This window comes from Trachypithecus francoisi, unplaced genomic scaffold (genome assembly GCF_009764315.1).
Source record: "Trachypithecus francoisi isolate TF-2019V2 unplaced genomic scaffold, Tfra_2.0 Lachesis_group2, whole genome shotgun sequence".
NCBI lineage: Eukaryota > Metazoa > Chordata > Mammalia > Primates > Cercopithecidae > Trachypithecus > Trachypithecus francoisi.
In genome coordinates this window covers 51,861,603-51,878,526 of record NW_022681465.1, presented here as the reverse complement: position 1 = coordinate 51,878,526, position 16,924 = coordinate 51,861,603, and the positions used below count along the sequence as shown (strand labels likewise).

The following is a 16,924-nucleotide window of genomic DNA, read 5'->3' as shown; positions in this document are numbered from 1 at the left end:
AACCGCTCAGCCCGGGCCCTGCGCCAGAGCACCGCACCCGGGGGCGAACGGCCCTGCAGCTCCCCAGCCTTTTCCCGCATCAAGTAGCTGACGCCCGGGCGCACTGGCTTCCCCCACTCCCGCCCCCACGAAAGCCCTGCACGGCGTCTGCAGTCAACATCGCCCGCACTGCCTAGGGAGGGTTTGCGCCGTGATCCAGTGGCCGAGTGAGCCACGGAGTAGCTGGTTCCTGCGGACGTTGTACTCTACCGCTCCCCACCGTCCTCCTCTTTCCTGTGTCTCACCCGGTACCCCGCACCCTTCTCCCCGCTCGGCCCCGCGCACTCTGCTCAGACTTTGCAAGCACTTTCTCGGGGCACCCAGGACTCGACGCCTCCTCCGCGCCGCCAGCGGCGCTCGCCACCCTTGGCACGCCCGAGGGACCGCCTCCGGCCCCCAGCGCGGCGTTTCCCCGGGGACTCCCAGCCCATCCCTCACCCAGCGGCCCGGGTCCCGACGCCTCACCTTTGCCGAACTGGGGGACACAGAGGCTGACCCCGACCAAGAGCCAGACGGCTACCAAGCACTTCATATTCCGTCTCCCGGACTTGACCCCGGCTGGTCAGAGGTCGTCGCGGAGGGCAGTGTAGCCGAAGTGGCACCGCAGGGCAGCAGCAGACTCCGCCCCTATTAAAGAATGCCAGAAGACGTTCTCTTTCCGCAGCGCTTTCTTAAACAAATTCTTGGAGAGGTTGAGAGTGGTGACTGAAGAGAGGAACCTTTCCTCCCCTTTTGCCTGCGCTCTGGCGCGCGGAGGTGGGTGAGCTCCGGGGAGCTGCCGGCGGGCTCAGTCCTCTGCTGCGGGTGGGTCCCGGTAGAGGCGCTGCGGGCGGGGCGCGGGCTCCCGCGGCCGCCCCGGGTCTCCTGCTGGGGCAGGCAGACCCACAGGCAGACGGGCGGACGGGGCGCTCGGCTCTCGCTGTTCTCCGCGCCGCGGCTGCGGGGCTTCTGACTTGGAGAACAATGAAGCGTGAGCTGGAGGGGAGCGAGCGGGCCGCCGGGAGCTCACTGTGTACAAACAGAGGCGGCGTGCGTGTGAGTCTGAGCCTGGCAGGCGCGCTCCCCACTCCCCCGGCGTCCGCCCGCCCTCCGCCCGCCCTCTTATTCACTGCCCGGGTCTCCCCCTCCTCTCTCTCTCTTTTGCTCTCTCTCCCTCTTTTCTCCCTCCTCCCCTCCTCTTTCAGCTCCTTATGCTGTAAGAGAGAAGGGAGACAACTGCAGCCACACCCTAGCACCTAGCACCTGCCACCACCTCTGAAGTTCCTGCATTGCCTGTACCTTCTCCACACGTGCTGGAGACTGTGGGGTTAAAAGCTTCACCCTTGCTGCCTGAGAGTCCCTTGGATGATTCCAGCATTGACTTTATAATTAACCACGTTAAGGATTCCCCTGAACTTCCTTTCTCAGTATAACCAGGAAAAGAAGTTAAGAGATTTTGAAAAGTGGCTCTTGGGGCACAAAACTGCATGAGGGACAGAACCCTACAAAGTGAATTGCCCCGTATTTCTCAGGAAATGCGACATAGTCATCAACCAGACTAATCAGCTAAGACAGGGCTGCTCTGCTGTTCTGTCTACATTTTAGTTAGCTCCAGGGCTGGGAAGGGAGGGTTGTGGGCTCATCTGTTCACGGGGGCAAAAGGGTGGAAGTGAGTAGGAGACGTGCATCTCGTTAAGCAGGACATCTGTTTCAGAGAAGAAGTGGGGCGAGTTTGGGAACTGTGCAAGAACATAAAATGCAGGGACAGACTCTTGAAGCATCAATAAGGTGGATCAAATTTTCTTTCTATCCGCCAAAATAAATGGACTGGTTTTTGCAATGAAAGTGATTGAACCAAAAATACAGCTCATGGCTTACAATTGTGCTTTCTTCTCTGTTTTTCGGTTAGAAAGATTGCTTACTGTACATGGATCCAATTCCAGCAGTTACAGGTACCAAAATGAAACAGGACTTTTTTTTTTTTTTTTTTTTTTTTTTTTTTTTGTCTCCTAGAGAGGGAGGTAGGGAGAGAGACAGAAACACAGAGCTAGAGAAATTGAAAGAGAAACATTCTGGAAGGCAAAGAGTCGAAAGGTGAATCTACTAAGAAAAGAGTAACAGAGTGCAATTAGCCATGGAACTATATCTCCATCTCCTTCTTTGAGTCCTTTAAACTTCGATTCCTACCTTCCTTTTAAAATTTTAAGTGAAATGAAGAATGCAAGGTGAATGGAACCGTAATGCTGAATACTGCTAGGGAGGGTTTAAGGTATTGTATCACTGGCAAACAAACAACAACGGAAAAGGAAGGAAGGAAGGGAGGGAAGGAGGAAGGAAGGAAGGGAGGGAGGGAGGGAGGGAGGGAGGCAGGGAAGGAAAGAAAAAGAAAACACCTTTCAGAACAGGGTTTGTTCAGATCTCATGATTGTTGGGAGGGTTAAAACACAGTTTAAAAAGAAACTCAACTTGCTAAGAAAATGAAAGAGATTCATTTATTTACTGTCTATGTATATGCCTAAAGCCACAGATGTTAGAATAAGACAGTATTGTCCAGAGTTGTAGCAAAATCGATTCAAGGAATCAAATTCTAATTTTCTGGTGCATCATAATTACTTCCTTTTCAAAGTATGTTTTCAGTCACCCTGTGGCATGTTCATCCTAAAGTACACTTTAACTTTTGAAATGAGATGTCTGATATTAGTTTTAGGTATTATTTGTAAAGGATAGTACTAAATCCTAAAAATGTAAAGTTGGAAACTAGTCTTTCTGTAATGAGATATTTAAGGAAAAAAAGGAGTGGGTTAAGAATTTTGTATAGTTTTCTATTTTATTCCCTGTTTATTTCCACTTTTTAAATAGTATTTGACCTTAATGAGCTTTTTAAGAAGTTAAATTATTTTTGCCAACAGTGTGTGTTTCTAAACATGTATCTTTGTTTTAATCTAAAGAAGGGTTTTTAAAAACTCTAGTGGGCATAAAAGTACATTACAATGCACATTCTATGCTCAAATACTTGGTGCAGGGACAGTAAATGACATTCTGTATTACCCGATAGACAACTTATGAAAGATGTTGCCAGTTTTATATCTCTACTCAATCAAAAATTGATACATAGTCTTAAATCCATAGCTCCATTTCATAATCATCCCCTCTTTTTTTAATCACTTATTGATAATGATCATCTACCAATAAGCCTTTCATTTTGAAGATTCTAGGCACTTTACCTAATTTACCTTGATAGGATTCATTTCATTCTTACTGCGCTCACACATAGCCTGTTCAGAAGTGGAATATAAGAGATGTTAAAAGACAGCAGAAAATGAATTACTTAAAATAAAATAAAATTTAAAAAGTAAAAGGATGAAACTCTATTGTGAATCTTTTACCTCACATAAAGTGCTAAGGGACCTTTGCTAATCACTGTGATCCAGCCTACAGTTTTATAGCTTCTCTTAATAGAAGCCTAAAGTGCCGAAAATGAATCTGTACATCCCTCAAAGACAGTGCTTCCCAAGTTATTTTCTGCAGGCCTCCTTTTCCCTAAGATGTTAATAAGTTTGTGGGGGGAAAAAAAGCCATGGTAAAATAATTTGGGGAGACATTGCATATCAAAGCAGACTCTTAGAGATTCATGGTGAATGTTAGTATATTACTTTGAAAGGTCCTCTGGTTAAGAATTTTTTTCAAAAATATTTAATCCAGCATCTTACAGACTTTCCTTTTTGTACTATGACAAACTTTTTCTTAGAACACCTGTTAGCATACTAAATATTAAGTGCTGCAATGGAAATAACTTGAAAATGATGCTTTAAAACAAAGCAGAATAAAGTAGCAGCAAAACAAAAAAGAAACTATAAAAAAGTTCACTGGGTTTTGTTATGGGCTGAATGTTCCTGCTCAACTTCCTCCCCTGCCCCCAAATTCATTTGTTGAAGCCTAAGAATCTACTGTGATATGTTTAGATGTAGAGCCTTTGGGAGGCTATTGGGCCATAAGAAGAGCCCTCATGAATGGGATTGGTTCCCTCATAAGATGAGACACCAAAGAGGTGATCTTTCTCTGCCCTCTGCTACGTGAAGACACAGTAAGAAGACAGTTTACCAGACACCAAATCTGCTGGTACATTGATCTTGGACTTCTCAGGCTCCAGAACTGTGAGAAATAAATGTTTATTGTTGAAGACACCCAGTCTACAGTAATTTGTTATAGCAGCTGAAATTGACTAAGACAATTTAAAAAACTTAATCTCATTGACTATCAATTTGGATTCTGGAGCATACCTGGATTCAGGTATACATTGGATTCAGGGCATATCTGAACTGGAATATAGTCTCTATCATTCTAACTCCTTTAACTAAATTAAAGTCTATTAAACGCCAAACCTCAGTATTCTCATCTGTAAAATGAAGGTAATAATAGTATCAAACTCATAGTGGTAGGTTGTGGTGGTACACAAAAGGGCCTAGTCCAACACTGGACACACAGTAGTTATGATGAAAGATAATAATATTGATAAATAAGAAGACAATAGTAATATACATAACTCCAAAAGAATTTTTCTTAATACCTGATCCTCTTCACTCCCCATCTCCCATCCCCATTAAATTACCTAGAGTTTTTTAGTCCGTCTTTCAGTTTGTCAAGCAATGAATAACACTAAATGTAGTCTTTTTTATTATCTTGTAATTACGGAATTGTTTATTATTTTGCATTTTAAAACTTTGTTTTGAATTTCCAAAACTTTTTATTTAATATCTAAAATGTCCTTCTACTAAAATTTTGCTCTCAGCCTCTGAGACTCAAAGCAGAAAATCCAGCCAAGACCACCTCAACTTCTGACCTATGAAACTGGGAGTTAATAATTGGTGGTGTTTTAAACTGCTAAGTTTGTGGTAGTTTGTTATGAAGACTAATATAGTTGGTTACTGTTGTTATTCCAATTTCAGGGAGAAGGAATAAGTCATGGAGCAGTTAGCTTAATTGTCCATCCTCTCAAGTTGGTAAGTATTGGAGTCAATAAGTGAATCTAAACAGCATAAATCAAAAGCCCACTGCATTCCTCTGCCAACAATTATAAAGGGTTAACTGTATGCTAAGCTCTAAGGCATTTTTACATATATTGCTTTACTAAATAAGTTACCTCAACAACCTTTATAAGACAAATATTATTATTTTCATTTGACTGTTGAGGAAACCAAGAAGCAAAACCTTTAAGTATATTTTCATAGCCATTGTGTTAAAATACCTGTTTAGACAGTGGTCTAACTTACTTTATTTATTGACATTTTCAACTTCAGTGGTTACAATTATAATTGTCATTTTTTAGTAGTTTGCATTTCTCCCTGATCTTCTTGATGCATCATTTTAGAATATACATTGCTGAAATGTAGAATTTCAAGCACATTTTAAATTCTCTACAATATTTGCATAACTCATAACACTTTTCTTCATTGCTCCCACAAGCACCAAGATAATTCTTTCCTCCAACCCTCTGCTCATGCTGTTATCCCCACCTGAAATACCCTCTTACAAATCCTACTAGCTGAATTCCTGTTTCCATTTAAGACCTCCCCGAATTATTCTAGCACCAGAGAACCATCATTTCTTAGAATTAATCATGATTTTTATTTTTTTCTAGTGGTTTCATTTGTGTTAATCATATCTTTCCAAAGAATTATATGGTTCTTACCATTTAGATAACTGCATGTCTTAGACATAGCTGAGTGTTATGTTTTAAATTTCTTCAGTCTCTGCACTATAAACATTAAGGACAATTAATTTTTAATACTACAGATTTGATAACAAATCCCTACTTCCTAATATTTCCCTGCATGATTCCCTAATGGATGCTCTTTCCAGAAAATGTGCAGAGTCATTAAGCAAGAGTGTACCTTTGCTTTCAGAATTTGACCCTGATAGGAGAAATTTCTGGTGCTTCTAATTCTTTCCCTCCAGTTTCCCACTCAGACTCATTTCAGTGACTTGGTTTTTAGCTTCCTGAAATATGCTTGAATAATTAATATATACACACAATAAAAGTTCAAAGGTACAAAAGAGTGTGCGGGAAAATAAAATTTTTCCTCCTAATGACATTCCTTTCTTACACAAGGTTATTCCCTCAGGGCCTACTGCTGGTATCTAGTAGCTAGGCTTGTGCATCCTTCTAAAGATACACACATACACACACCCATATATGTGTGTTTATATATGCATATACTTGTGCATATATGTGTGTATATAGAGTGTGTATATGTGTACCCACATACTTTTTACAAAAGTTACTAAATTATTCAAACATGGATCTTGCTTTTCTTCACAAACGTTTTGTGTTTTGAAATTGTTTCAAGGACTGCATAGTATCTGTATATGTAAATCCTTTTTGATAGACATTTAAGTTGCTTCCAATCTTTTGCTATTGCAAGCAATATTACAATGAATACACATTTTGCACATGTGTGCAAGATAAACATATTAGCATAGATTTCTTGAAGTGGCATTGTTGGTGGGGGGAATGTTCATATAAAATTGTGATAGATATTACCAAATTGCCATTCATAAGGTATCTATGAGTTCATCCTTCCACCTGTACTGTATCAGACAGCTTGTCTCTCTTTAGTGTTGCTGATATGATTCTTAGGAATCTTTGAAAGACAAAAAAATGGTATCTTATGGTTTTGAATACCAATTATTTTTACTGAGTTTGAGCAACTTTTCACATATTTAAAAATAATTATTTTCTTTATGTGAACTGGCATTTTATGTATTTTGCTTTTATTTCTACTGATTTACTAATCTTTTTATTGATTGGTAGGAAATCTGTATAAAGAAATTAGTCTATTTGGGGTCTAAAAAATTTAATGTCAAAAAATTTATCCAGCTGGTTCTTGTCCTTTAACCTAGTTTACACCTGTTTGTTTGATTTTATTGTGCTAAAATAGCTAAAATATTTTATATTTGGGTGATGAAATTTATCCACCTTTGCTTTGTGATTTCTAGGTTTTGATATTTGCTAAGATAGGCTTTCAGTATTCTGAATTTATAAACATATCTTACAATTTCTTATAGTAGTTTTATGAATATTTCATGTGTGTTTTTACAACTCTTACCAAATTAAAATTTGAGAGATAACATTTGTTACTATCTTACTTGTTTTTTTAAAAACTACCAGTAATAACAAAACCATATATTGAATAAATTCATATATTTTAAATTGATATGACATGCCAGCTCACTCACTTAGTCACTATGTATTTGGCTCTACTGCTTGCTTTTATAGACTGTTTCCATTGGGTTATCTATTCATGTGCCAGTACCACGTGCTTAATTGTTGTTTTAAAATGTTTTTTAATGACTACTAGAGTAAACATCATCTACTTCTTTTAAAAAATACTCCCTGACTGATGTACGTTTTTTTTCCTATATGAACTTTAGAGTGAGCTTGTTTAGTTGAAAAATTGTAATAAATATATTTATGATATTAGTATACCTAAGTATATATCCACATTTTCTTTTATGTTTCTCTTGTTAAGTTTCTACTTAGATATTTTATATCTTTATGTGCCTACCTAAATGCAAATTTATGCATTATATTTTGTAAGTGACTCTTCTACATTTATAGGAAGGCTACCTGTGTGTGTGTCTGTGTGTGTGTGTGTGTCTACATGTGTGCACTAATGTTAAACCCAGTTATTTTATAAATTGAAAATTTTCTTTTATAATTTACATTAGCTTTTTATTTTATTATTTTGGGTTTTCTAGACATAAAATCATTACATCTGAAAAGAACATTAGTTTTACCTCCTTACATTCTCTTCAAATTTTCATGCTTATTTTTTTCCATCAAATTGTTATAACTGGTATTACATAATAGATTTTAAACAAATGGACACACTTGGACTATTCTTCACTCTAATCGGGCCACTCTAATGACCTCCAAGGTGCAGCACAAGGACTCTTGTCTCCCATTTCCAGTGCATGCACTACAGCCATTTTCTCTATACCAGCATGTGCTCAGAAAAAAAAAAAAAAAAAAAGAGTAAGACATTAACGTCAGTGTAGGAAGGAAATAGGTGTTCATGAATGTGTAGGATAGGATAAAGGAGGGAAATTATCTTTTCTCTACAGTAAATAAAAGAGACTTATCAAGAATCGGTAGAATTTGATGTCTTAAGCTTTGAGGTTGGATTTGACAGAAATTGGAACTCATTGTCATTTGATTTAAAAGAAAGGGATCGGCCGGGTGCGGTGGATCAAGCCTGTAATCCCAGCACTTTGGGAGGCCGAGACGGGCGGATCACGAGGTCAGGAGATCGAGACCATCCTGGCTAACACGGTGAAACCCCGTCTCTACTAAAAAATACAAAAAACTAGCCGGGCGAAGTGGTGGGCGCCTGTAGCCCCAGCTACTCGGGAGGCTGAGGCAGGAGAATGGCGTAAACCCATGAGGCGGAGCTTGCAGTGAGCTGAGATCCGGCCACTGTACTCCAGCCTGGGCAACAGAGCGAGACTCCGTCTCAAAAAAAAAAAAAAAAAAATGAAAGAAAGGGATCATAAAATCTTCCACATCGTCATAGCAGGAGTTATGTGGTTATCTAGGGAAAAACGTATTATGATAGTCCAAAGGACCGTCTTGGACTATTTCCCCTTTTATCTAGTTTTCATTGCCATATTCTTCTCTTTTCCTCCATTTATCACATTGCTGAAAATTGAGTCAGAGATTTATTTATTTAAGATATAACAGATGTCTGATACATCAAGCCTAGTAATTGGACCAAATATGAAACTAAAGAAAAGCTAAAGAAATAATGTGTATGCTATCTATAAATAAATGTCAAAGATTATGAATAGATAAGATCCTCTTGGGTTTTCTCTGTTCCAACATGGGCTACAACTGAAAGAAAAAAAATCTGTCAATAAAAAAATTATTTGTTATCACAATCACTGTTTTATTTAAAAAATAAAATGGAAATGGAATATATTTTAATATATGGTATTTTGAGCAACTGCAATTTAAAATATAGCTTGTTTCTCAGCCATTGGGAGAATAACATTTAATTTTATGTGTTTTACATTGATGCGGATTCTGTTCTTTCTGTATGTAGATAAAATGGGCCTAGTAGTGCATTTTTCCTGAAATATATAGTAATTAATACATTCCATTAAAATAAGATAAAATATTCATGCATGTCCCATAGCACAATTGTAATTTGTCTTAAATTATCACTATATATAATATAAAATAATGTATTAGAGATTTTAATTATATAAAAACCATAATGCTTATATTAAAATTAGAAAAATTAAGAACATATCATGATCTCAATACGAAGCTAAGTTCCCAGAAACATTAAATAAATTAAGAAAGGCATGATGTCATTATGTTTTCAAAATATTGTATAGAAAGAATCACTAGGTTTGAATTTTTAGTTTTATTTTGGTCGCTATCAAAAACCTACATTTATGGATGATGATAATATTATTAAAAAAGAAAATTATAACAACTTAATCTTTTGCTTTTGAGATGGTTCAAACAAAAGTAAGAATTCAAACCAAGTGATTCTGTATAACATTTTGAAAACACAAGGACATCATGCCTTTCTTGATTTATTTAATGATCCTAGGACTTTAATTCTAGTAAACTTCCAGTTTCAAAAACAAAATTATAAGGCATATGTAAAAGAGACAATGATGCAAAATTGCACAATTACCTGTCTTAATTTTTAAAACTCAGAAATTTTAGTTTGATTCACATAATCATTTTTTCTCAAGAACATTTATATGAATGAGACTTGATTTGAAAAGTAATTTGTGACCTGAGATATATAAAACTGTATGTTTTGATGTGACAAGTTTTAAACTGTATAGTAAAAGCCAACTGAGAGCCTTCACTCATCCAGTGATCAACAAATAAAATTGAAAACAAATTTCTTTAACTGAATTATTATTTAACTTTTTATTATGGGAAATGCATTATTTAATGTTTTCCAAAATATAATGAGACATCAAATTGAAAGTACATACTACAAGTCAATCTAAAATCATGACATTTAATTGGTAAATGTGGCCAATCCCTTCAACATTCATAGTGGAGATGAATAAATTAAAATAAATTAAAAAGGCATCAAAATGGAAGATAACAAAAATTAATTGCATTTGTCTACTTTTAAAAATAAATTTTACATTGAATTTCATATGTGAACTATTTTCTAGTACTTTTTTTTTTTTTTTTTTTGTAGAGATGGGGTCTCAAACTCAAGCGTTCCTCCTGTCTCAGCCTCCAAAAAGTGCTACAACACTTGGCTTCTAGTCTTTCTATTTATGAGTTGGAGATATAATAGCATTTAGGGTAAGTGGTGGAAACTTTTGCAGTTTTTCCTGTAACTATATGACTCAGCATCAGCTGAAAACACCCTTGTATTATTTTAACATTTTCCTTTCCCCTACTAAATAATGTGTCACTCTGGCTATGCCCTGAGCTGCTGACTCAGTTCTGTCTAAGATGATGCCTAGGGATCTTAAGCAATGATTGAAAATGCAGGAAGTTTTCCCTTAGAAAAGCCATGGTTGGCCGGTTGCGGTGGCTCACACCTGTTACCACAGCACTTTGGAAGGCCGAGGCCCACAGATCATGAGCTCAGGAGATCGACACTATCCTAACACGGTGAAACCCTGTCTCTCCTAAAAATACAAAAAATTAGCCGGGGGCCGGGCGCGGTGGCTCAAGCCTGTAATCCCAGCACTTTGGGAGGCCGAGACGGGCGGATCACGAGGTCAGGAGATCGAGACCATCCTGGCTAACACAGTGAAACCCCGTCTCTACTAAAAATACAAAAACTAGCCGGGCGAGGTGGCGGGCGCCTGTAGTCCCAGCTACTTGGGAGGCTGAGGCAGGAGAATGGCGTGAACCCGGGAGGCGCAGCTTGCAGTGAGCAGAGATCCGGCCACTGCACTCCAGTCCGGGCGACAGAGCGAGACTCCGCCTCAAAAAAAAAAAAAAAAAAAAAAAATTAGCCGGGCACCGTGGCAGGCACCTGTAATCTCAGCTACTCGGAAGGCTGAGGCAGGAGAATTGCTTGAACCTAGAAGGCGGAGGTTGCAGTGAGCCAAGATCGCACCACTGCACTCCAGCCTGGTTGACAGAGTGAGGCTCCATGGCAAAATAAAAAAGCAAAAGCAAAAGAAAAGCCTGGGTTTTGGTAACTAAATGCACAGACTATTGATCCACAACTTTTAGCCAGTTTACTTTAAATAAAGGGAGCTTCTAGGCCTTTTACCTTTTGTATTTTTTAGCCACAGCAAAGTATTTTATTGTTTTATCTGTTTTACGTTCTACTGAACTTACTTTTAATTATTATATTTCTTTTAGCTCTTTAATACTTAATTTCAGTTTTTTCAAATGCAGAAAAATACTCGTATGAATTCCCTGAGTAACTTGCATTTTTAATGAGGAAGACAGACAGACTTTTGCTTCTAATTAGTTCTGTAAAATCCTTTTAATGCTTTGAAACACATACCCTTTTGGGGTCTCAAATGACACCTTTGCCCTAAAACACAGTCTTATGGAGGAAATGGATGGCATAGACCTTAAATCACTGCTTCTGGCAGTCACTGAGACTTTTGGCTAAGGATTTCTTCCCACAGGAGCAATAAGCACCAACTCATAGACAGCTTAGGATAAAGACTAGATTATTGTTGGTTTCTAATTTCTAAGCCCATTCAGTTCTTGGTAAATGAGTTCACAAATTTAAGATAATTTTCTGACAGTGGCAAAGCCTTCCATTTAGCCCATAGCATGGGGTAAAAATAAAGTCAGAAGTCACCATAATTCCTTTGTAGATATATATCTAAAAATAACCACTCCATAAAATGTCTTATAAGCTACAAATATTCCAATGTAATTTCTATTTTATTTTGAATTTTTTATTATTAATTATTTTTCTTATATTTTTTCTTTCTTCAAGCCATACCAAATTAATTTTTTCCTGGCCAAATATTTAATAAATCTACTGACTTAAAATGTCACCTTTTTCAAATATTACTTTTCATACAAACATGATACCTTGTATACTGTTTCATTTTCACTTTTGTGTTTTCTAGTATCAAGGCCAGAAATTTTTGACTTTTATGAATTTCTAATATATATTCTACTTGATAAACTTAGATGCCTTTTTTTTTAAGTGAAATATATCCCATTGAAACTTGGGTTTGCTTCAATTATGTAGGTCAATTTGAAAATAGCTTCTATCTTTATAGAATTATTTTATTTGTTCTGAAATATGTGTCTCTGCCTATTAGCTTCTTGAATGTCCTTTAGTGAAATTTTTGCAAATGTCTCTTTCTTAGTCTGTCTGTCTCAAATGCTTCTCATTATGTTTGTTCAAAATATTATGTTCTTTTGTTTCTGTTATGAATTATATCATTTTTTGCCATTATATTTCTAAAAGACTCTTTGTTGTATTAAAGAATTTGCTACTTACTCTGTTTTCTATTGCTTACAACAAAATACCTGAAACCAAGTAATTCATGAAGAAAAAGAATTTCTTTTTTACAGTTTTAGAGGCTGAGTACTCCAAAGTTAAGGGGCCACACCTGATGAGAGCCTTCTTTCTGGTGGGGAATTTCAACAGAGTTCGGAAGCTGCCTATAGAGTATCACATGATGAGGGGGCTGTTTGTTAGCTCAAGTCTCTCTGCCTCTTCTTATAAAGTCAGCAGTCCCATTCTCATGATAACCCATTAATCCATGAGTGGATTAATCCATTCATGAGAGCAGAGCCATCAGGACCCAATCACTTCTTAAAGGCTCCACCTTTCAATACTGACACATTGGGGATTAAGTTTCAAAATGAGTTTTGGAGTGGACAAACATTCAAATCATAGCATCACCCCCATTCAAAGTTCTTTAGTTCTACCAATTTTTCTGAGTCCTTGCTTTTTTTTTCTTGCAAATAATTATATATGCAAATAAAGTGGGCTCTTTTGCTTTTCCCTTATCTATAATTTATTTTGTTAGTTGTATAATGTGGCAACTACTTTTACAATTAGTTGCATAGTGTTGCAACTAATAAAGTATTTTATTCCTTGCACTTCTGAAACAAATCTAAGCAAGTCGCAGTGGTGTGGACTTCTACCATGTAGTTTCCAGGCTACAATTCAGAATTGTGCAAATTTGAGCAACCTATGGAAACACATCATGTGCAGGCTTGTGTCTGCCTCCAGCAGGACTCTCCTAAGTACTGAGCTGCAAAGAAATATATACTATATTGTATCTTTTTGTATTTTTTTAAAAGAATACTGAACCATTTAAAGAATTTTGTGATTAAAAAGGTCTAACAAAAAGATTAGTTTCCTGGCTGATTTTTGTCTCTTTAAAAATAGGCAAAGTAGAAAAGAAAGGTAGAGGGTATAAAATGCAGCAATGTCTTCCCAGGAAAGAGAGCAAGAAGTGTTTCTCACTTAGGCTAAGGATATGCAGATGGATAACTGCTAACTGGAGCTCAGAGTACACACTCAGAATAGAAGAGGTTGGAAAGCTGGGAAGAATGAATGACATGGTCCTAGTGTAAGACATCAAACATATATCTCAGTCCTGGGCCCAGTACAAACACATTCCTCCATATATCTCAGTCCTGAGCCCAGTACAAACATTCCTCCATTTGTCTCAACTTCCTGGGCCCAGTGCAAACATTCCTCCATTTGTCTCAACTTCCTGGGCCCAGTGCAAACATTCCTCCATTTGTCTCAACTTTAAAAAAACACCACCTGGAGAGTCCCCGATAAGGTCACAACCGTTTGTGGAGTGGTTTTACTGAAAGCACGGGAACCAATAAAAAAACTGCTAAATGTATAACTTAAAATGTTAACCAATTGTAATGCTGTAACCCAAAGAATTCCCTTGTTTCTCTGTAACCTTACATATCCTGTTTACATCGGGCTATAAAAAGCGAGCACATGCTTCGTTCTGGGCCCTCTTGTATGCTGTGGAGCAGAGGGACCAAGTTCGAACTTGCAGTAAAGATCCTTGCCGCTTGGCTTTGACTCTGGACTCTGGTGGTCTTCTTCGGGGAATAAACGGTCTGGGCATAACACTAGAAAGGGGTGGAAGTGGAACACAACAGCCACCAGGAAGCCAAACACCTGGATAAAGTATTACAAGTAGAGACCTCAGTCACCCTGACACTTCTACAACCAGGAAATAACTTTAAAAAATGGGAAGTTGTGAGTATTGTCTGATTTTTACTTGCCTTCTGAAAATGTAAGATTTTATTTATTATTCTGTGTTATTATTAAACAACACTGCAAGCAGGAGTGTTGGCTGTCTAGTACAATTTGGTTTACTGAACTTTATTGTCAATGTGTCAAGTAAAGTTTAATTCTTTCATTTAAAAAAAGATAGACAAGATGATGAGTAAGGAGCTGTTTTCACTTTGACTTGAGCTACCTCACAATATTAGAACGACACTTTACATAAGCGTCTAAATATTATATCCTATTTTTCTACTGGGAACATCACCTGATAACATTTTTATCAGTTAAATCTCCTGATCAGTGTGTCTCTTTGGTCAGTTTGACAGTGAATTTTGTCTTACCTGTGAAGTTAAACCCATGATAAGCACCGCCAGCTCCTCTGTCATCTTATACTGTTTTCCTCTTTGTATATTCAGCTCTATGTAAGTTTTCTCAGGCAGTTTGATCCTTACTCTCAGTTGATCTCCAACTCACTAGTAATAAAACCTTATCATGAGACATTCAATCATTCACCTACTCTTATGCGTTACAAAAATATCCATTTACCATATACTATGTCTCAGGCATTGTACAAAGTAGTTTGTTTTAAGCCACTAAATTCAAGATCTGCAAAATGCTAAGATTATATTTTTATTTAGTGGTATTATTGTGCAGCCCAAGCATTTCAGTGATTTCCTAGTCTTGACTAAATTCACCTGCATACAACTTATACTCCATATGTACACCAAAAATCCCAGTCTGTCAGGACTGCATATCCACTGAAATTAAAACAATATGGGAATCTATTCAGCTTTACACAACAGGGACAACAGAGTGTCATAAGGAAACCAGACCCCAGATCAATCCTGTTAAGCCTTCTCTGTGAACGTCTGTATTATCTATTATTTAAAATGAAAATGCTCACTAACTGCCTACTGTGCTCAGGCAAGCCTCATATAGCAGAGAAGTGGACCTAGTAGAATATAATAATGGATGGCGGCAAATTGGAAAATGCACACCCACTTTAAAGGGAACAGCAAGCTACCTAACCACAAATTGTTGTCTTGCAAGATTATGGAGCCAGCGTGGTCAGATTTGTTTTTTGAAACCCAAAATTTAACTTCTAATGTCTCAATTTTTAAGGTGCAGGTATAATTCAATACATTTACAAATCAAATAAAGTATATATACTTATAATAATTATATTTTTTACATAAAAAGAACTTTCATTTCAATAGCTGACTAAACTAAATTAAAAATTGATCGACAAGCCTATTATCTTTACTATCAAATAACACAAAATAGAAAAACTTATGTCAATATTTTAAGCTAATTTGGATAAGTAAGAACATTTTAAAAACAATAAGATAAGTTAATGACTAATTTTTCTGTCTACATAAAATGAACACAGAACTTCTATATATCAGAAAATCATAAAAGAATTAAAAGGTAAACTTCAAAGCAGAAATAATATTTCCCAGTAATATCTGACTCTCATACACCATCAATGAGACTATTGATTGCCTCCACCTTTCTAAGAAACAATTTGACAATATATATGAAGAAGGATAAAAATAATATAAGCTTTGACCTAGTGAATCAACTTCTAAAAATGTATACTAAGGAGATTGTTTGAAATAGTTTCATGTATGATTAAAATTTTATTTACATGGGTGATTATTCTAGAATATTGATCACATCACATAAACTATTTCTCATGTTATTTATTACATCAAATATTGGAAATAGGCTAATGTCCAGCATTAAAAAGGATAAATAATCATAACCAATTCAATAGAAATTATTTTATCCTCTTCACAACATGATGGTTTTAAATAATTTTTAAGATATAAGGAAAATACTGATATTTGACTTAGCTTTTTAAAATATCATGTAAAATCACCTATATTCTACCACTGGTTTTTAATGACTGCTTGCAGATTAGAATATACCTTTTGGAAATGTTCCTGAATGCCTCTGACAATAGCGCATGAATATGTGTATCTTACCATTTTCTTTTACCCTCCCTTCTCACCTTCATCCTCTTCTCTCTTTCTCATTATGCACTAAGCAATGTATCATAGATATATTCATGGTTCATTACATTTTTTGTGTAATTTTAGATGAGTATGCAACATTCCTTTGTATAACAAGTACAAACATAAGCATCTACTCCCTTATTTATTGTTTTTTAGGTCATCTGCAGTTTTTTGTTGTTATTGATGATGATCTTCCTGTCATAGACAATGCTGTAATGAACAGACTAGTAAGTATAACTGTATAAACTCCAGCAACTTTTTTCTGTAATGTTTCCTAGTTGAGAGTTTACTGGGCAAAAAGCAGACACATATAAAATTCTAATCGATATTCTTAGATTTTCTGTAAAGTTAGTACCAAGTTAAATTTCTACAAGTACTGTACCACAGTATATGTTTTTCCCAGTACTAAATATGAGCAAAGTTTTTTGAATTACACAAACCTGATAGTCAAAAAAATCTCATTATTGTAACTGTGTTATCTTGACTACTAGTGAGGTTAAACACCTTCTTTTTTTTATTTTGCTTTTTGACAATAACTTTCATCTTAATGAATTATCTTTCGTTTGTTTGTTTGTTTGTTTGTTTGTTTTTCTTAGACAGGGTTTCACTCTGTCTCCCAGGCTGGAGTGCAGCAGTGCCATC

At 36.8% G+C, this 16,924-nt stretch overlaps 1 protein-coding gene and 2 long non-coding RNA genes across 4 annotated transcripts in view; 2 read left to right on the top strand and 1 right to left on the bottom strand.

The window, feature by feature from the left end:
- EDIL3 (EGF like repeats and discoidin domains 3) overlaps window positions 1-1,076 on the bottom strand; it is a 459,624-nt gene extending 458,548 nt beyond the window's left edge. Inside the window, exon 1 of one of the 2 annotated variants that reach the window (XM_033179202.1) lies at window positions 505-1,076. In XM_033179202.1, coding sequence (XP_033035093.1) covers window positions 505-571 — 67 coding nt within the window. In that variant the 5' untranslated portion in view covers window positions 572-1,076. The remainder of the gene's footprint in view (window positions 1-504) is intronic. The other variant, XM_033179204.1, reaches the window with a different exon arrangement.
- On the top strand, window positions 711-14,005 carry LOC117064948. The gene is made up of 3 exons (XR_004429759.1): window positions 711-795; window positions 4,965-5,018; window positions 13,961-14,005. It is a non-coding gene; the product is annotated as an uncharacterized LOC117064948 (long non-coding RNA).
- Window positions 14,006-14,101: 96 nt separating this feature from the next.
- The window catches only part of LOC117064949, a 69,548-nt gene continuing 66,725 nt past the window's right edge, over window positions 14,102-16,924 (top strand). The window contains exons 1-2 of the long non-coding RNA XR_004429760.1: window positions 14,102-14,234; window positions 16,439-16,509. This is a non-coding gene — a long non-coding RNA (uncharacterized LOC117064949). The remainder of the gene's footprint in view (window positions 14,235-16,438; window positions 16,510-16,924) is intronic.